The 22,515-nt window shown below is 38.0% G+C and overlaps 1 protein-coding gene across 1 annotated transcript in view; it reads left to right on the top strand.

Moving 5' to 3' along the window:
• The window catches only part of LOC107285548 (protein Wnt-7a), a 49,227-nt gene that overhangs the window by 6,317 nt on the left and 20,395 nt on the right, over positions 1-22,515 (top strand). Inside the window, exon 3 of the mRNA XM_015813747.1 lies at positions 21,630-21,901. Coding sequence (XP_015669233.1) covers positions 21,630-21,901 — 272 coding nt within the window. The remainder of the gene's footprint in view (positions 1-21,629; positions 21,902-22,515) is intronic.

Here is a 22,515-nt window from a genome sequence, read left to right as displayed (position 1 = left end):
GGTTTGGAGTTTGTTAGGAACTAGAGGCTATTAGGGATAGTGTGAAAATTGTCACCTACTTGTCCACCATGAACTCTCTGCTAGAAGTGAAAGGGTGTTCCTTGTCGCCCTTTGAAGAACTTGGAAATACAGAATAATGCAAGTACTTTCTAAGTTATCAAGGCATAGCATAACCCCATGTGGATGCTATAACAGTCTGAAGATTTGGAGAAACATAATCCAATTCTGAAGCAGCAGCACCTCAAGACTTGAGTTCTTTATTGGGACCAATCTTTCATTCCTGTCAGTTCAGTTCCACGTTTTTACCCCTTTTACATCTTTCTTAAGCATTCATAACAACTGAAAATTACTCTAAGATTGCTGTGATTCTGATGACAACATTGATCATCAGACTCTCTGCTGCCTTGTTGTGAGATTGTCACAGGATTTTATGGATGTACAGTACATTCATCCTAACCTTATTCCTAGCATAATGGATTCTTCTCTTTAGCTGCCAGATTTGCTCTGTTTTCACTAAATTTGAGTTACCTTCTGCTTAGAGGGAGCATAAAATGGCTATTAGGGATCCATCTGGGCCCCAGCCCCTGAGGCCAGAAAAATATAATCTCTAATTAGCAGTTAATTAAAGATAAAATAAACTTTTGTTGACAGCAAATTTTAAAAGAGCTTCCACTCATATCAGTGGAAAGTGCCTAAAACATGAAGGGTTGTTGAAAGATGGGTTGTTTATTCCTAATGCAGCATCTTTTTGAGAAAAAAAAATCTGTTCACCTGCACTATATTGTATTGTTGAATAGTTCAAGATGTACAGTCACAGTTGAGATCAGAATCTCAGTTGCTAAGCAAGGTTGCTGTTACATGAGTTGCACCTATTTTTGGGGGGGGGGCTATGGGTTTAAAGCAAATCACTGAAGCTGAGTGAATCAAATGAGTCATTAAATGAATCCAGTTTTCCACATTGCTTATAGGAAATCAGCTGGGGAGGTTGTAAATGGTGATCACATGACACCAGGGTGCTGTAACTGTCATAAATCCATGCCGGTTGCTAAATGCCCGAATTTTGATCATGTGGGACCATGTGGATGTTATGACAGTCAGAAATGCAAGACTGGGTGTAGGTCACTTTTTTCAGTGTCATTGTAACTTTGAATGCTCACTAACTAAACAATTGTAAGTTGAGGACTACCTGTATTTGAATGTTGGCCTATGTTTGTGATTTAAATAATCACAGTAGAGAATCTTCAAATAAATTTTCTGAATATTTCAAAGACAATGTGTAACAGCCCAGTGCTGTTAGTCAATCCTTTATTGGACTGAGTCTGAGAGATGGGGTGGGGCAAAGAGCTGAAGTAATAGTAGGAGTAGTGCAATTATTGAGTGAAGAACTTCGTGATATACCTATAGCAGTGATGGCGAACCTTTTAGAGACCAAGTGCCCAAACTGCAACCCAAAACCCACTTATTTATCACAAAGTGCCAGGGCTGCATCAGGATTCTGGTGCCCTCGGGGGGGGGCGTGGTCCACTGGGTGGGCATGGCTGCAGTGGTCACGGCAGACTGGGTGAGCATGGCCGGGGCCAAGGTGGTGGGGGCCAGTCCCTCACCATCTCTGGGGCATCCCTGGGGGGCCAACACCACTTGCTCACTCACTTCCTGTCCTGTTGCTTCCAAATGCCACGTGCTCGCTACTCTGGCGAACTCTGCTGGGGCAACAGTGCGCATGCCCACAGAGAGGGCTCTGAGTGCCGCCTCTGGCACGCGTGCCATAGATTTGCCACCACTGACCTATAGTATGTCTATGTGATCTACCTATAAGGCTACAAGGTATGTTTCACCTGACCTCTTCCTGTTAAATAAGAGTCTCACCTTCTCAAGCTAGGCAGTTTGCCATACAACTGCTGAGATGTTTGATTGACTGAACAGCTAGGGCACTCAAATCTAGCAAGATATATAAATGTGGCCTTCCAAATCTACCATTTACTTTTCTGTGAATAAGTCTGAAATCTAGAGAATACAGTTGAAACACAGATGGGAATGATGGACAGTTCTATACTTTCAAAACAAATTAAGTTCCTAACCATTCAATATAGATGATGTTCCTATTCCTTGATTTACCTTTTGACAGATCAGAAGTACTTCAATTTGTGTTTATCCAGCTCATGAGTAATGTCAGACATTCTTGTGTAACTTGGTCAGCTTCTTGGAAATCAACCATTAACAAGCAAAACTCAAGAAGTGACTTTATGGCCAGCTATTTTATTATTAAATGTGCAATTCAATATGTAATCTGCTACTCTATGAACACATCTGAATTCAGGAGAATTTTTGAAGTTTAAAATTTAAATATTATAGAAAATATTTTGTGTTAGCTGATGAAGAAAGTAGTTAGTCAAAACTATGGAAATAAAATGAGTTTTAAAGTATAGCCAAATATGTCCATTTTTCTCCATCCACATGCAAAAGATGCTTTCTGTAGAATCTAGTATGATCTCTCAGAAGACTCCTACAGTTTTCAAAATCCTTGAAAGGTTGCAGATCAGTTGCAGAATTCTGCTTTGTTTGTTGCAAAAATCCCCAGGTTTAATTCCTATCCTAGCTGGTTGTGGTGGGAAAGAATTCTAGTCTATAATTCTATGCCCAGCAGACACAGACACTGCTGATCTTAATAGACAAATGTTTTTTGATTCAGTGAAGGTACTTTCCAAGTTTCTATTCTTTTCCTAACAAATCATGTACTTAACTGTCTGCATATATATTGCATTGTGGATTTGCCCATCACTGAAAAATAGCTGTGGATATTCATAACTTAATATTATACTAATCCAAAAGCCTGTTTAATAAATAAAAAGAACCAGGCCAATCCGGCTTGCTTTAAGCTTGAGGATTGATCATTGAAGTACAAATCAGAAGATCAGAAAGAAAGAAAGAAAGAAAGAAAGAAAGAAAGAAAGAAAGAAAGAAAGAAAGAAAGAAAGAAAGAAAGAAAGAAAGTAAGTAAGTAAGTAAGTAAGTAAGTAAGTAAGTAAGTAAGTAAGTAAGTAAGTGTCTGGGAATTTTGCCTCCACTCATTGCAGATGACTGAGTTACATTTATAAATGATTCCATGGTTTTCAGGGCATCCAAAACAATGGTCACTGGCTTCACAATGGAAAGTGCAGCGGGAGGATTAAAACCCTGCCTCCTTTTACATGCATGTAGTGTGTGCGTGGCATGTAGTGTGCATGGCATATGTCAATTGCCTGCTTTCCTCACAATTGTGAAGCCAGTGACCATCCCTTTGGATGCCTCTGATGCCTTTAAAGATAGCTTTAAAGAAAAAGGAAGATATTTCTTTAAAGAAAGAAATGTAAGATAAAAGTCTGTTCCAATTAATTACAAATCACACGGATGAAATTCTAAATTAATTTATTTTATAATGAAATGCTTTCAGCAGAATATTGTATGATAAGCATTAGCATTTGAATGGATATGTTAATCAATGTTATTAGAATAACTGACCTAGGATGTGGGTCATATAACTATAGTAATTTATTAAGGAAACTTTCATTATCACTGTCATTCACCATACTGTTCACTATTTGGGGTTAATTTACAAAATTGGATTGTAATTCCTGATTGATAGAAAAATCATGACCTCATATCTAGACCCAGTCAACACTGACTCACTGAGTGTCATGAATGAGTAACATGGATTATACTGTGGCCCAGTACTGATAATAACATGCAGAATAAATTTTATCTTCTCCCTATCGCAGCAGATGAGAGCATTTATTTATGCATGGCATACAATGTCAGGGAAATCTACAAATGCTAGACACAACGCAGTCCTGACTGCTCAAATTGCTAGTCCATTCTGTTCAGCACTTGCATGCCTATCCTTGGTGCACCTCAGGAGGAAAACTAGCTTATACCAGCTGACTAGAAGTGCTCATGTCGCTGGCTGTCCCGGGCTCCTCCACCAGTCTCGTCTTGCCTCGCCTTCTTTGCCTCGCCTTGTGTCCAGCCAGGCCTAGCGCCAGCTTTTGCTGTCTGCACATATGAATGCAGCTAGGTTTTTCCTCATCAAAGTGGTACCCATTTATGTACTTGCAATATCGCATGCTGTCAAACTGCTGGGTGGGCAGGGAGCAAGCAGAGCAAAAGACTCGAACTGCTGGAGTGCAGTCCATTTCTGGCCGGCAGTTCCAGCATCACTAAGTCACCGCATCTCCAGATGAGAGCAAACTTTGTTGGAACGACAAACATTCACCTCTTCCTCTAGTTAACGGGACCCTTCACCCCCCAAGACGGTGACCTCATTATATTTCTTTTCAGCAGTTGATCAGATATTAAAACCTATAGGTGATAGAGAATCTGTCCCACATCATAGCCTCCCTTTGTTCAGTAGGTGAAAGATGACCAGCAAATGTATAACAATCACTATCACTAGTGAAAATTATGCAAATCATACATTCAGCCCAAAACTAAAACTATCCCATGTTCCCAGGCACAAATTATAGCAGGAGATTTGGAAATCCAAATCTGGAACAAGGCCCTAGTGGGATAGGTCTGTAAAAATTGCAGCTGTCTCTAGCCCTGTGCAGTTCAACAGCTGAACAGATAATAAAAATAAGAATGATAAAGTTGGAAGGGACCTCAGAGGTCATCTAGTCCAACCTCCTGCTCAGGCAGAAGACCCTTACCATTTCGGACAAATGGCTGTCCAGTCTCTTCTTAAAAACTTCCAGTGTTGGAGCATTCACCGCTTCTGGAGGCAGGTTGTTCCACTGGTTAATTGTTCTAACTGTCAGGAGGCTGATGACCTGTGTTAAGAATGGGCTATGATTCTAGATACATTGATATCCTTCACTTCAACAGTCTATGTATCCATTGAAACCATCATGATTCTTCATGTGCTCCCATGGGGATGAGTACATAAGACCTGAGCCAACAAGGGTCTAAACTAGGAAACAGAATTACAGAACAAATTGAATCTCATATTCTCCCCTATTGGGCCCTGCTAAGAGATATATAATAGATTAGACCTTTACTATCAGAGGCTGTTCCCTGATTGCTTCACCAGGGAAGGTGCTCTGTAATTACAAGCAACAGCCTTTTCAGTAGTCCAGTATCCTGGTTTTTCTTGGGTAGCATATCTGGCACTTCCATTCACATTATTTTATGTTCTTTGAGGTCACTTTTAACTTTACCAAGCTTTTAAAATCTGGTAATAACCAATCAAATGTTTGACCCCAGTTGTGCTGCAGTAGATTGACTATTAATTCTGCATCTTATTTTGTTATTTATTATCACACTTGTATTTTTTATCATATTTTAAAAACATCTCATATCATATTGCATGTTTTTAAAACATCTGTATCATATAGCGTATTTTTAAAACATCTATATCATAAGGCGTATTTTTAAAATATAATTTGCCCTTGGAACTCTTTGCAGTAGGACAGCCAATCTCTGTCTTAAAATAAATAACAATATAACAGTAAAAGAAACACTTCATGATTGTAGCACCAGTTATATTAAATCAAATGGATACACATAATATCCCAATATCCTGTTTAGTATACTTGCAATAGCATGGCCAAGGACACTCTCAAAACTTAGATATTCATACATCTGCATGAATGAATGTAAAGAGATAGGCTCTTGGGATACAACAATTTAAATTGCTCTGGTTTCATCAATTATTTTATTCTTAATAAGACATGTACATATGATGAATGTATTGTAACAGCACCTGACATATCAATGTGATGCTTGCCATAAGAGAAAGCATAAAATCACCCTAGAACAATCTTCACCAGTCCACTGAGGTGGATGGACATTGAGTGCTCCCATCCCCAATGTTTATTTTCAGTCATCACTGTATTAAACCTTATTCATTTAAGAAAATCAGTGGTGATTATCTTTACAATTACAGGAAACAATTCTGGAAAACCGAACTCAGTAATTTGGGCATCTCTGCACTATTATTAATTTTTTTTTCTCTGGGACAAGATTGAGAAATATACTTGTAACAATTTTGAATTAGAATTTTACCAAGCTACATTTCCCAGGATTATGGGAACCACAACAATATGTATAAAAGACTTCTATATTTTTACAGTACAATTACACTATATTGAATATCTGCATTCCCAACTACGTTAGGCCAATGTCACTTTTTGATAGAATAGTAATACACTTTTTTAAGTAGAGGTATTTTTAAATGATTATTATCAATCCCTGTTTTAGGTGATCTTTGTCTTCTTGTTAACCTCTTGTCTCAGTGCAGTTTGACTGCATTTTATATTAACACTTTAAATTACAAAACTAAGGTGTAATTAATCAAAGACATAAGTTGTTGGTGTCTAATCTGAAGATAAAGGAGAAGATTAATAAATAAATTAATAAATTAATAAGGCTGACAGGGAGCAGTGCCGTCTTAAAAAACATTTAGTTTGAAGCTGACCACAGAACTCATTGTAAGAAGTCAGGTGGGATAATAAAGAACATGAAACATTCTAGAAAACTTGTTTGGAAAAGTACAGAAATAGACTTGTACCATTAAAGGGAAGTACAAGAGTTTAAAATATTTATATGCACCGAGGTTATCTATCAGGAAGTTTTTTTTATTAATATAATAAACATTGGAGGGTAAATATATCACCATTATCAGTTCATTCCCCAACTTCCCATCCCAAAGCATTCAAGATAATTAAATAATTCTAATAGTAGACAATATATTGTTGAGCTACAGTAGTCCTCAGCTTATGACCACAATTGGGATTGGAACTTCCATTGCTAAATAAGGTACTTGTAAAAGCGAGTTGTGCCCAAGTTTACAACTTCTTTGCTGCAGTTGTTAAGTAAATCACGGTGGTCATTAACGTGAATCACATGTTTCTTAAGCAAATCTGGCTTCCCTCATTGACTTTGCTTGTCAGAAGCCGGCTAAGAAAGTCAGAAATGGTGATCATGTGACCCTTCAATCAACATAAATAGATGCCAGTTGCCAAACACTTGAAGTTTGATCATGTGACCCTAGGGATGCTGTGACAGTTGTAAAAGTGAGAGCCAGATGTGAGTCACTTTTCTTGGCTCTGTTGTAACTTCAAATGGCCACTAAACAAATGATTGCATTTCTAGGACTACTGCATTGGATTATTACTGCTCCCTTAATGGTTTTACTGCAGACAGTTCAGTGCACTGATGCTGTTATGTAAAGCTGGTAATTAAATGTCTGCGGGAAACCAATGAAGCTCAGAGAATATGAAGAACCCACCGGGGAAATATGTGTAGAAAAACTATTATTTTAGTAAAATTGCTTGCAAATCCTAAACAGACTAAGGAAAATTGCAAATACACATTTGAGTGGAATTTCTTGTGTTTTTTTTCTTAAAAAAAAATAAATTTCAGTGAACAAGATAGATTTTACAAAAGCAAGAAACAGAGGACAAAACACATTTTACACATTTGCAAAACTGAAAACTAAAATATTTAATATACATTTTTACCTGAATGCTTTTCCTTTCTGACTTGCAACACCTGCACAGAGAATAATGAAGTAATGACTGTCAGGAAATAAATATAACTTTACTTTGATTTCAGCAAGAACAAGATAGGCATGTAAATAATGTGTATATATGACATGGGGGAGCAGAGAGGCATAAGATGGTATTGGTATGTTTGTGTATATATGACATGCGGGGGGGAGAGGCATAAGATGATGTTGGTATGTTTGTGGGGGTTTTTTTGTTTTGTTTTGGCATCCAAAAAGGTTTTCTTGAAAAAAAAAAACAACCAAAAAAACAGAAGCCAAGTTGGAAAATTGGCATGGAGTATCTAAAAATTAACACGCTACTTTTTGCCAAAGAGTCAATCTTCTAGGCAGTGACTGTCATAGGCAGATAAAAACATTGCCCCAAGGTCACTTTTACAGGAATTTTAATTTCATACCTGCCTTCAGATGTATCTTGTGAGTACATGTTTTAGAGAAACAAAAGATTGCATTACCGTGTGTTAGAAGAGTTAGGTTCTCTAATGCTGATTAAAGTTCTGCTAAGAGTTTTCTCCAAAAGAAAACACAATTGCACGAAATGCATTCTGATGCCCGAATGGCTTAGATAAGTTGAATAGTATCCTTGAGAAGCCATATATCAAGTCAGGATGATTTTGTAATTAAATAGTGACTTTTCTGTGAAAATACCTACAAGAAGACTTTAAAATGAAGTCAGTGGGCAGTAATATACTGTAGCACATTTGCACTACAATTTTTGCCTGTATTGTTCTTCTTCCTGCCAGTTACTTCAAAATGATGATGCTGGGTGAGTATTAGGAGACCCGTAGTTAGTCCAGCACATGGAGAAAACTGTGCAAAGTACAGGTAGTCCTCGACGTACGACCACAATTGAGCCCAAATTTCTGTTGCTAAGTGACACATTTGTTAAGTGAATTTTGTCCCATTTTGTGACCTTTCTTGACACATTTGTTAAGTGAACCACTGCAGCTGTTAAGTTAGCAACACGGTTGTTAAGTGAATCTGGCTTCCCCATTGAATTTGCATGTCAGAAGGTTGCAAAAGGGGATCACGTGACCCCGGGACGCTGCGACCGTCATAAACACGAACCAGTTGCCAAGCATCTGAATTTTGATCATGTGACCCTGGGGATACTGCAACCGTCATAAGTGTGAAAATTGGTCATAAGTCACTTTTTTTCAGTGTGGTTTGTAACTTGGAATGGTCACTAAACGAACTGTTATAAGTCGAGGACTGCTGCACCTGTCTGTACTCAGCAGCTCCACTGAGTTGAATTGGATCAATTCCCTTTTAAGGATGAATGAAATGAATGGATTTACTGTAAGCATATATTTAACACTGTGCTAGGTTCTGCCAGACATTTATTTTACTCTGTTCTTCTTTCTGTATCATTATGAAATGGGCAAAAATCTCATTCATGCATTCCAGTGTATATAGCTAGCAACTGCTGCATTGCTAGCATATTTAAAAGGCAGCGGTCTTTCTTTTGGAGCTATTTTTCAACTTGATACCTTGAGACTCAGAACAGCCTCCCCACCCTCCTGCAGTCCAGGGAGATCCAGGAAATGTGGGAGGTGCTCTGCACCTTGCAAGATTTGACTGTTTATCGGAGAAATGGGCATTTGATATTACCTTTGCGGCCACCATTTTTCATTGCACAGGTTTTGTTTAATGGTCATATCTATGCCCGGTAATGGAATTGAAGGAGGTAGATTTAGATAGTCAGGGAAAAGATGGTTTCTCATCTCCAATTTGCTGTTTATGAATTATGACTTCTATAGAGATGTGAAGTAATGTAGTTCGTGGCACATAATTGGCAAGCTCTGCTGTGCTTTCCATCTTTATATTTTCACAATCATTGTATAATTCAGCACATGTCTCTTCAGATAACTCCCTCCCTGACCCTTGACTTTAAATAGCAGAAAATGTAACATATGTTTTACAGTGAGACAAATACAAATTTGTCTTTTTTTATTTTCCAGAATACCTAATTTATGACACAGCTGCCTTGATAGCATAAAATATTTTCAAGTCTACAAGACTCTATGCATATTTACCCATGTAGTATGCCTGTAATATTATTATTTATTCTCCTCCTCCTCCTCTTCCTCTTCTTCCTGTTTTGCATGTACACCAAGAGCTTCTGCACTGGAGACAAATTCTTTGTGTGTCTAATCACACTTGGGCAAATAAACTATTCAATTGTGTTACATGGCACTCTTCTCATTTTATTTTCTTAAATAGTTTAATCTTCTGTTACTTTCTGCAACTTGTTGAACATAGATGTATTAAAATGACAATTCATTGAAAAATGAAGACATTGTCCCTGTCTCTTTTGCTTCTATATTTTAACTCTTCTTAACTGATTTTAAACAGTCATGATCATCATCATGATCATGATCATCATCATCATCAAAATTTTGCCTATCTTCAGAGACATTTAGTCTATGGTACCACAAGTCACCTGTACTCCTATTTTGGATGCTTGCTTCACACCTCCAAATCCTCTAGAGTCCTTTATATTATCTCAGTAAGCTGATTTAGCAAGAAAGTAATATTGGATATGGACTATTGAATTTAGTCTCAAGGCAAACAGACTAGAAGTGCGCTAGGCAAATAAACTGAGATTAGTCATGTTTCCTGTTAAAGGAAAGGCAGCATTTCTCAGAAAATTGAAATCCTGGATTTTATCTGAAGACAGAAAACATACATTTTATTTGACGTTAAAAGCTGTTTGGGAGTGCATGGGTCAACTGTTCAAATAATCTACCATTCAGCAAATTAACCAGAGTTGCAAAAAGAGAGTCAGAAAAAATTATTCAGGAATAATATTCAGAATTATGTCAGGAATCTTTCTAGTAATCTCTAAAAGCCAGCTATTTTAATATCCCTTGTTCCTGAAGACGTTAAAAGTTGCAGCAACTCTAAATCACTATCTATCTGTCTCAAAGGGTTTGTTAGGTCTTTTCAAATATGGTTTCAAGACATTAATTCAGGATATGCTTGCAGGAGCTTCCCCCTTTTCCAACAATCTGCTTATTGAAAAAAATATCAGTAGAGGGATCCAGTCTTTGTGCTTTGACATATTTTAATATACATGTATGAGTCCATGATGGTGATCTACAATTCCACCAAAATGTATAGCCCATCAAATGAGGGAATCTTTCTACTTTACATATTGAATATAATATGAACTTGCCATGTATTTCTATTGGTTCCCTGGCCTCTAGAATTATCAACCTCTTTATCAACCTGATTTAAGTTTCCAGTGACTTAAATTACATTCTCTGACTGATGTAGCCTTTTTATGCTTCCCGAAAAGTCTTCAGGTTTTGCAGGTAACCCTGTAAACCAGCGGTTCTCAACCTATGGGTCACGACCCCATTTGGGGTCGATCGACCATTTCACGGGGGTCGCCAAGCAAGGCTGTCCGCCATTTTTCCCCCCTTTTCCGGCGGGTGCCTTACCTCCCTTGAGCTGGGCCAGTGGTCGGCCTGCTCCGTCTCTGCCGCTTCCCAGCTACGCCTTGGCCGGTGCAGGGGGCAGAACCACGCATGCACGGCGCTCCCGGGCAGGGAAAGTCCTCGAATTATGACCGGTTGGGTAGTCCTCGACTTACGACCGGTTTAGTCCTCAACTTATGACCGGTTTAGTCCTCAACTTATGACCGGTTTAGTCCTCGACTTACGACCAGTTGGGGTCACGGCATTAAAAAGGTTGAGAACCACTGCTGTAAACCTATGGAGACATTTTACTGAATCTCATCTCTTGCTCAGTTAAGTGATTCATACCTCAGCAGGCGCAACCTCTTCTTTAAATGTTAATAATTTATTAGAGCTTATTATTGTAATTTAGCTTTTTGTGCTAAATTAAATGTCCATGGAGATTCTCAGTCATCCAGGTAATGATTGACCCAAAGGTGCTTTTTCAAAAGAAAACTGGACTTTGTTTTTTCCTTGAAGACGTTTAGCTTCTCATCCAAGAAGCTTCTTCATTTCTTCTTCCTTGTGCTAAATTAATTTCTTCTCTTTCTCCCTCTCTCCCTCCCCCTCCTTCCCCCTTCTTTGATTGTGTTGATTCACAATCACAACATATATTCCAAGGAAGATGTCTATGTTATGATCGTAAATGCAGCCTGCCCATTATGGCGGTAAGTTGTGATGGTCATGTGAGCAACCTGATTTTACAACCTTCTTTGCAATGGTCATTAAGCAAATGGCATAGTTGTAAAGTGAATTTCATGGTTGTTAAACAAATGCTAATAGTTGTTACATGTACCCAGGGTTCGCTATGGGCTAGTTTTGCTGAAAACTGGAAGTCAACCTGGTTTTCAGCAAAGCCATCATAAAACATGGTCATGTGACCATGGGACACTGCAAAATGCCATAAATGTAGTCTGGTTTCTGAGCCTGGTTTCGGGGGGGGGGGGGGGGGGAGCTGCCAGAACTTCAAATCCAGATTGTAAATATTCTTCCAGGTAGGTCTGTTGGAGTTTATGGACTGGTCGTAAGTCAAGGACTAATTGTATTGTATTTCAATACTAATAGTTTCATATTTACCATTTTGTAAAGCCTGATGCAGAGTTCAATGCTGAAGGGATTTGTATCTGAAGAGAGGCTGACTATAGAAATTTAACAAATTGGTAATTAGTTGCACTGCTGCCATTTCTGCTATTTCCCAAAAGTATCTTTTAGACTGCAGCTTTGGAACTCCCACTATATGAATTATGTTGTTTCTCTTCAACATAAACACAATGTTTAAATATTTTATCTGTGAACTGCCTTGCAGAGCATTCAGATAAAATGGGATATAAACTTTTTAATAACAGGTGAAGCAGCTAGGGTGAAACTGATAATTTCTCTAAGAAAAGGAAGTCAACAGAAGAAATTCCTTAAAAATGGTATGTGTTTGATTTTCAGTAGAATGCAGCAAATGCCGCAAATCATTCCTCTGCCGATCATTCTGAACATTACTTTGGTTGATTATGTGCCATTATCACATTATCCACTTTTTAAAAACCATTCTTCAAATAAATTAATCACACAAATTTGAATAAATATGATAAATTCAGGTAATTGTGACTGCAATTATATCCATGCTGGTTTGAGCAGTCTTCTGAATAAAAATGCCTAGAGCTATATATCTGCAAATGGAAATAAAATGTATTGCAATATTATTTAAATATTGTTTCAAATCATATCACAAAGGTTTTGCATGATGCATAATTCTTCTCAGTGGCGAAACCCTCTCTTTTTCAGTATAATTTTTATGGATTATACCCTCACAATTAGTTCGCACATCTGGAGAAAATAGGAAACATAATTACAAATGTAAATATCGCAAATAAACCAAAGGCCCATGTGGGTTGGTAACCTGAAGCTCTTGAGATGTTTTGAACTGCAATTTTGATAATCAATAGCAATTGTCCTTGCTGGCTGAAAATTTTCGATCCAGAGAGCCAAACTAGAGACCCAATGGGGAAGGCATCTGATTGCTTGCCCCTGAATAATTTGTTTCCCCAGTGTCCATCTTGAATAAACTCACAAGCAGAACCTAAAAGCAATAATTAACAACCATATTACAGTGACCTGTAACCTCAATTTCCTATGACAAGAAATGTCTACCTTTGCCCTTTGCAGTATACATTATATTGTACGTAACAAAGAATTGTTTTCTTTTGACAGTCCTGGATCTATTGCTACCTGGTATGTCCGGGATGTTCCTTAGAAGAAGCAACTAATATTAAAAATTGGAAAAGCATTTTCCAACTATTTCACCTCTGTGATAGATATTTTTGTGTAAGAAAAAAGACAGAATGGTGGGAAAGCAGAGGAGGGTACCAAAGAAAGATGGTATTAGGCTATCTAGACTCCCCATAAAATGTTGAGAAGGAGGCATGATAAAAACCTTGGCTAGGAGCATCCCTCGTCATCAGCAAGACTTGTAATTATTCTTGGAGCTGTTTCTTGAACAAGATTTCTCCCCCCCCCCTGAAAACAGTATTTGATTTATGCTTCATACTGTCTAAAATAGCTTAGGGTGGGAATTTCTTATACATAATTTCCTTTGGTATATTTATCATTTTGAGTTCAATTGTTAACTGGATATCGCTTTTTAAGGGTGGTGGTTTTTGTTTATTTTTGCTAAGCGATTGGTATGGCCAATGTTTTCTTCAGCAGAATTTCTCACACTGGAACCTCTTCCTTCCTTCTACCTGCAAAGATGGATCTTTCTTGTTTTCAGAGTAAAAAAAAACCTTTCTAAAAACAATAACCATACAGTATTGGATGCAACGGCAACTTAAAATCAGAAACCCAGGTTTAAAGAAAGCTAGCCTATTTTCTACTTGTTTTACATTCTAAGGAAGAAATGCTTTGATGTTATAGCTCATGCATCATCAGTAAAAACCGCAAGAGTTTTCAAATTTAATGAAGCATGGGTATGATTTCTAATCAATAAGGTATCAAGCTTTTTATAACTCTGGGATAGCAAATTGCTTTGGATCCTTACCCAATATGTCCTTGTTTCTGTCCTTTAAAACTGGAGAGTTTTCACAAGCAAATATAAATTTAAACAGGAAGCTAAGAAAGAAGATTCAAGAGAGGGACAACTGTTTAACACACTAAGGGGTAGGCAACTTACACTTTCTGTATAAGCCCTTGTGTTTGACTATGTTGTCCATGGTGGAAAGGTGTTGACATTCAAAGCTTTTGGAGAGGACCAGGCTGTCTTAGACTTAGACTTAGACTTATACACTGATTCACAGTGCTTTATAGCCCTCTCTAAGCACTTTACAGAGTCAGCCTATTGTCCCCAACAATCTGGCTCCCCATTTTACCAACCTCGGAAGGATGGGAGGCTGAGTCAACCTTGAGCTGGTGAGGATCGAATGCCTGACAGTCAGCAGAATTAACCTGCAATACCGCATTCTAACCTCTGTGCCACCATTACATTGCTTTAAAGGCAATTTAATTAATATTGAGGCCAATTACACATTTGTAGAATTGTATGAATTTTATAATGTAAATAGTAGAGCAATGTAGCCCCTGAGAGTCAATTCCAAAAAGCTGTTTTAGAGCATTGCCCCAATCAGTAATTCTTTAAAGCAGCCATGTCTCCTCCTAGAACTGAGAGGCAACTTCAGAAAACTGCCTTGAAAGTAGCTTTCTTTGAAGGACAGTTGCATGGTCTCAGGAAAAAGTGCAGTAAAGAATTTCAGACATACAATATGTTATGTATTGGTCTTCTTTGCGCTGAACTACCCATTAGAGACCATATGTCAAAGAAGAAATTTGAAACAAACAGCTGGCAAAAGCAGCATCCTATTATACCCTACTGCTGGATTCATGAGTCTGAAAGCTCTAAATGGAAACTTGTTCCAGATTATGTCTATTTCATATGTGGTAGTTATTGATATGCAAACAAATATGAGCACACAGCTTTCTTTTCTCATACGATTTTACACTAAAATTGATTCCATTAGACAATACTTTGTTTTCTTTCTTTGGCCAAGCCTTGGTATCTTATACCAGTGGTCCCCAACCTTTGCTGCTTGGCGGCCCAGCTGGGGGGGAGAGGGGAATTGGGCTGTGTGAGGTGGCGCCAATGCTCAGCTCAACTTGCACGTGGCAGGCTGGCGTGCACGGACCAATTCCAAATAGGCCACGGTCCAGTTGTGAGCCACGACCTTGGGGTTGGGGACCCCCTTCTTATACTGCAATTTTATGACTAGAAAGCAACCTTGAGAATAATTTCAAATAAGGTAACCAGTATGAAGACAAATTAAATCTACAGTAAATACAAAAATATCCCAGGTAAAGGAAAAAAACAGGCGTTTTCAGCTTAGCAAATTGATTTGATTTGTTTATTCAGATTAGTGTTGAAAACTGTCTTGAACTGGATTCTCAAATCTATTCAGTAAGTCAGTTTACAAAAAGCCATTTCTACGCATGGGCAGATGTGTCTGAATCATCCAGATCAACTGGGAACTGTGTGATTAGATTTGAGTTTCTCATCCAAGAAGATTTGATTTGACTTGCCTTGCCTTCAAAGAGAATCTCTGAAAGGAATCTTTTTTCTCAGCCCTCATATTGTGCAATTAGAGAGATAAGAATCTTAAAGCAAGATACATTCATTGATACGCTGGATGAAACAACTCTAGAGCAAGTGGGGCACGGATCATAGGTCATAATTTCAAAGGAGTGAATGGTAACATTGAAATCTGTCACGTGTTAATGGAAAGCCTCACAAATAAAGCTCTATCCTTGTATTATAGAGATTTGTGAAAATAACAACAAAACCACTATTCCTTCTGTGCTGACATACATAATAGTTCATTATTATTCTTTAATTAACACTGTTCTTAACTTCAGGTCTCACTTCATGCTCTATTTGATATGAGATAGCCAGAAATACCTACTCACAAAGGTATTTTTCTTTCTTACTGCAGACATAAATCACAGCTTTTCAGATAAAATTTTTGGTAACCAAATTGGACTATATGAGGCAACAGAAGAACTGAAGTCATGACCTGGGATGAAAAACAATAAACAGAATATTTGGAAAGGTCAGATGAGCTTAATAGAGCATTCATATCATTAGTAGACTATTGGGTAGGAGATTTAATTCTTAAACCTATATGCTATATGCTCAGAGGCAAATTCTATTGTGTTCAGTCAAGTACCTTCAAAGATAATTGAATGTACCATGGAATCAAATGTACTTTTTTAAATAGTAGAAACATTGTTAAAATCCATCTGAAAATAGCTCTTATCCATTGAAGGGAACTTCAGTCAGACAGCAAGAAATTCTGTATAAAAAGATTTGGGAGAAAATAAGTTTGAACTTATTCTTTCTTTTGAAATTTGTCTACTGATCTGTCTGTCCATCTGTTTACCTAAGTTGGCTACAATTTGTCCTACCTGAAAAATCATCAAGCTATAGTTATATTTGCATCACATGATATGTTAAAAAAGATTGTGAGTGATAACAACATACTCAATTTTGCACAAGTACTGGGAAATTTGACATTATATCAATTCCTCAATCTAATAGCATAACAAAATGCAAACCATGGGGGAAAAAAGAAAAAGAAATCAAAGAAATCTGGGTTAATTCATACAGAATAGACACATTTCATGATATCTATGCTAACAGAAATGTGTTTTCTGAACTTAGGAATTTGTTTTCAGTACCCACACTGCACAATGCCCTCAGATCTTCCACACAAACATCTGCTATTGGTCACTCAAGTCTTTTTCTCAACTGTATAATGAAGACAGGAGGGGAGCCATTTTGCTGATCACCTGCAAATCTTTAAGAATTTAGCAACAGATTTTCTTTCTACCTACACCATCCTTGGCAATCTATCTATATCATCATGACACAGGGAATTTGGTTGTGATGTGAAAAATCATTTAGAATTACAATAATTGTTACAGAGGGATGGAACATGGATAAGATGGCTGAAATACTTTTGATAGGAAAGGAGATGCAAATTAGAAACTAGGAAAGAGGCACTGACACTGGGGAGATATGGGGAACATGAAACGAGAAAGGTTGGAAAAGGATCATGTCTTACTGTATATCAAAGGTTTATATATATATATTCAGTACAATTGTGTCTGATTCTTGGAGACTGCCTGAATAATTCCTACCATTTTCTTGGCAAAGTTTGTCAGAAGTGGTTTGCCATTGCCTCCTTCCTGAATAGGGAAGAGAACTGGACACATCTGGCCTTTCAGGGGTGAAGTTCAGGACATTGATGGGAGGATTCCTGATTTTTATTAAGTGCCGCCAAGTATTGTTGACCTTCTTCAAACTGTATAGACAAACAAGAAAAATGAGTTTTTATTTTTAGTTTTATTTTTAAAGTATACATTTCCATCTCCTTCTGAGCATTATGTTTTCCCAAATAGAACAATATTGATATTTATTTATGTTGTTACGAATGAGTTAACATCAAAACCCACGTAAGTGGTAAGATGTTCACCTTCTCCTAAATCATTTGCAAAGTCTGTGAAACATCCTCCTGAGATGAAATATGCCAATAAAAAAGCATACATATATAGCTTGTTCTCTTAGTCTAATCTAAATCATACTTAAATTATGCTTATGTCAGAGATACTCCTTGGATAGTTTTACATTTCTTAGGAATTTAAGAAGTCTAAAAGCACAACATTCTTCCATCTACACATGCAATAAAAACTAAACATAAAAAGGAATATGGATAAACCCACAAGGTTTCTCTTAACAGATTTTATTGATGTCAAGCTTTAATCCATTATACTGCCAGTTATCTGTGGCAAATAATAAGGAAATAAATATTTTCAATAACCAAACCTTTTAGAGGCCAGAATTAATATATAGATCACCCATGGAGAACAATTCTGCTGAGAATAAAGAATGTGAGTTTGCCCTTTCCAATACGATACCTTCCAGAGGTATGGGGACTGAAAGACCCAATATTCCCAGCCCCTACAGAAGACCAGATGAACTCTATGAGGCTTAGTTTTGAATAGGCAGATATCATTTTGCACTGACTTGTGTGTTTTCTGTTTTTTTTTAAATAAACAGAGCCATTCAAGAAGTGGCTATCATGCACAGCAAAAGAGGCAAATACAATCATAGGCCCAAGTGAGAGCTTTAAAAATAGGTTTAATTTCAAATGTTGACATTTTTCTTTGAGTAGCTTTTGACAATTATTTTCATTATGTTTTGGTTCCTTCAATATTAGGAAACATTTCTGTCTGTCCATCTTTCTCCTCCCTCTTATGTGCCACTTCAGTCACAAATTTGCAGTGTGTACTCAGAACCAATAAAAAAGGTTTAAACGCATGCCCAATATTGCACAACAAAACAATACATAATTGAATTATTCCATTCCAAAATAATTAACTACTGCTTATTAGGGGTAGGGATGGGGCTGAGAAATCCCTATTCTTAAATCAAATCAAGTCCAGTTCCTGGAAAAGCCAGGCCTCAGTGGCTTTTCTAAATGCCAACAGATTTTACTCTGTGGGTGGGAGGGAACAATGTTCTACAAAAGGAAGGTAGCTATGGGAAAGACCTGCTTTCATGGCTATTGATGAAATCTCCTGATGAGTCTTTTTGAGTGGGGGCTGAAGGGAGTTATTCCTTTAAGAACTTGTTGGATGGACAGGTGCCACTGAAAGCAGGCAGTCTCCAAGATATCCTGGTTTAGAGGTATGTGTGTATTTAAAGCACCTTCATCTGCACCAATTACCAGAAGCCCACTGGCAATTGATGCAGCTCCTGCACTAGCATATTATCCAAGTAATTTGCATGTTGCATTCTGAGACCAGACTAAAATGGATCCAGACAATACATTTCATTTCAGAACCTCCCAATGTGCAAAGATACTGTCTTCTCCACAATATTCCCCCAAAAGAGAAGCATGGGAATTGGTTTGTAGTTTGTAAGAAAGCTCAACTGTGATTTCTTGAGGATTAGGTGCTCCACCACCTTTTTAAAGGCCAGAAAAACTACCCTCCTCTCTCAAAGAAGCATTCATCACTGCCCTATTCAAGCTTCCTATAGCAGCTTTTGAGGCTTTCATCAACCAGAAATGGTAGGTATCCAATCCCAGGTAGCAGAGCCAATGTCACGAAGAATCTTGTTCACTTCCTTAAGAGCAACAGGCTCAAATTCCATTCAGATAAGCTCACAAGATGAGGCTTCTACCACCTCTACTGAATGTGCTCATATCTAACTCTGAGTGAATCTGAACAATGTTATTGTCCAATTGCATTGAAAACTCTTCACAGTGGCTCAAGTAACTGCTCTTTTGTCCTATCCTTATTCAGAAGGGTCTCAGCCACTTTAAAAAGGGCCACTGAATGATAATATGGGTACAGAAATACTTCTGTTTCACTATTCTTTAGTTCCACAGTATAAATATGAACCTCTTTCTCATGTTTGGATAGGCTCACTCTTTTACCTGTTGTGCTGTAGGATCTTCTTTGCTTCAGCATCTCCTTGAGCTCCTCAATAAAGAACTTCCTTGAATTGATGGACATGAGGACCTATCATATGCAGTTCTCCCAGTGGTGGGATACAAATATATGAACAACCAGTTCTCTGTGTGGATGCCACTTCTGGAAGTCCATTCTGGGCCTGGGCAACAAAGAATTAGCTACTGGTTCTGCCAAACTGGTGCAAACTGGCTGAATCCCACCACTGAGTTCTCCCCATGACAAATCTTAATGTCCTCAAACTCAGATTACATCTTCTCAGAGACAAAACCCAGATCGAATGTGGGGTCAGTGTCATGAATCAAGTCTCTGATGATCTGGGACAAGCACATGGTTGTTATGGTGGTCACAAATTCCTGAATGGCCTCTATTCTTCCCTCAATAAGAAAAGTTAAAATTAACCGGAACCATTACTCTATGGACCTCCAACACTACTGGAGATGGAATCACACTTGTTGGCCAGATAAAGTCCGTTGTCATTTAGGAAAGCCACTAAGGCCTGGCTTTTCCAGGAACTTTGGGATTTGATTTAAGAATTGGGATTTCTCTCCTCCCACTCCCAATCGTACAGCAGAGAGAGTGTATAACAGCAATGATTTCAACTTGCATCTAGAATCTAGCTTCAGAAATGTGGTCTCATACTGGGTTATCTGTGCCTGTGGTTGCTTAGTCATTTAATCAGCCATTTAATCAGGCAGTTTTCTGTCCAAACGCTGACAGAGAACTGCCTGATATACAAGCAGGATTTCAGAAAGGAAGAGGAACATGTTAGCATATTGCCAATCTATGTTGGATAATGGAAAAAGCAAAGGAATACCAAAAAGTCCTCTACATGTGCTTCATTGACTACACAAAAGTTTTTGACTGTGTTGACCATGACAAGCTCTGGAACTGCCTCAAAGAAGTGGGAGTGATCACTGGAAAAAGAAGGGGCTGCCCTAGTATCTGCTGGCTGGACACTATAAAGGATGACACTGGATGACCATGGCAGATCTGAAGGAGGCAGTGTGAGAGAGAGGGGCATGGAGAGTGCTGATCCATAGAATGGGTAAGGGTTGAACATGACTGAATGGGGGATGAAAACGACGATGTGGTCTTCCCAAATCAAAGCTGCCCCAATCCTCCTGCCTTGGGATAACAGGCAGTGCTAAATCCAAACAACGTGACAAGCACATGACTGACTGCCAGATCTGGATCTCTGTGATCAGGGAAAGTTTTCCCAGCCACCCTTATTTAGAATAAATTCATACAGATGCACATACATAGACTCTTTTTGTGTGTCCATGCAACTGGAAAGTAAATTTCTTTCTCTCTCACTCTCTCTCTTTTCCCCTAAATTCTAAAACCTGTGTGGTGTTTAATGCAGTCTAAAATCATTGTTTTGTAGACAAAGCTATATATGCCACAGTTCTTTGTGTTTCATATTGATCAAGGAAGGGCATCAGCTAATTATACTTAGCGATGCTACAAATTATTTTATGACATATTATAGATACCAGAGCTTGCATAGTTCAACAACTATTCAGAAAAAGTGCTTTGACTATAAATACAGCATGCATGCCATTTACTTTGAAGATATCCTTTTCCAATCGCTATGCTTGTGTCAGTTACAGCAAGTAACTAGTAAGTGTAATAAAATTTGTGTGTTCCTTCTGCATTTGTGTGGGATGCCTTCTGCATTTCTATGGGATGATATTCCTATTATTATGCTGAGTCTAAAACACACTGTACATTGTCAAGTCACATGGTGAAACATTTCTCTGATCTAAAGTGCTTCAGCTGAATATTTAAAAAGCCAATTGAACTACAGGTTGCAATCTGAAAAAGCAACCTTGCTTGTGTTATTAAGTATTTACTAATTTGACATTTTTGGGAAGTGCTAAAAATATGCTGTCTCTACTAAAGCATGATTCTTTGGGGTGTGTCTGAGCATCAACAAAAGAAGAGTACTCGGATATGACAAGAAATGCTTATGCCTGCAAATTTACAGCATGTCTAATAATAGCCTTGCAGCCTTTTCACTGCATAGACTTGCATACTGTGTGTTTTTATTGTTATTGCTGTTGCTGTTCGTCTTCCAAATATTGTATCTTTTCCTGAAACATGCCTCCTAATTTCAGGTAGTAGAGAAGCAGCATTCACCTATGCCATCATTGCTGCTGGAGTAGCCCACGCCATCACTGCTGCCTGCACCCAAGGGAACCTGAGCAATTGTGGTTGTGACAAGGAAAAGCAAGGACAGTACCACAAAGATGAAGGATGGAAATGGGGAGGCTGCTCTGCAGACATCCGATATGGAATAGGATTCTCCAAAGTGTTTGTGGATGCAAGGGAGATTAAGCAAAATGCAAGGACTCTCATGAATTTGCACAACAATGAGGCTGGGCGAAAGGTAGGCACCTTTGCTAAGCTCCTAATGTGGCCAAGCAAATTATTTTGTATTATGTATGTGCATGTGCTATGAAGGTAATGTCACTTCCCATTTAACTAGGATGTGAATTTGCATATCAATGGAACTGACTTTCAGGAAATTATTCGCACCAAGGTTGACATATTATAATAATGAAGCAGGAAGCAACCAGAAGAAAAACACATTCATAATGAAATAATGTTTTGACATTAATCATGCATGTAGCTCAGTGATCAGATCTTTTTCTTCTGTCTTACTTATGACTTATTTATTACTCATGAAGTAATGAGTGGGTCATATATGTGTAAGATGGTAAGATAAAAAGTTAATACCAACCTCTTGCTTTTATATAATAAGTCTGTTTGGAACAACTCAATGCTGGGAATAGATCTCATGGTTAGAATGCACTCTATAAAGCTTTTCCTCTATAGTTTGGCTTGATTTAGCATTGGTAGCTAAAGAATACCATACATGGATAAGAGCCCTGGCAGAGCAGTGGTTTGAATGCAGTATTGCAAGCTAACTCTTCCCACAGTCTGGAGTTCGAGCCTAATGAGTTTAAGGTTGACTCACCCTTCCATCCTGAGGAACCAGAT

The sequence above is a fragment of the Protobothrops mucrosquamatus genome, unplaced genomic scaffold (genome assembly GCF_001527695.2).
Source record: "Protobothrops mucrosquamatus isolate PMUCROS unplaced genomic scaffold, P.Mucros_1.0 scaffold191, whole genome shotgun sequence".
NCBI classification, from domain to species: Eukaryota; Metazoa; Chordata; class Lepidosauria; order Squamata; family Viperidae; genus Protobothrops; species Protobothrops mucrosquamatus.
Note: the sequence above shows the minus strand (reverse complement) of the source record. Positions and strands in the feature narration are given on the sequence as shown.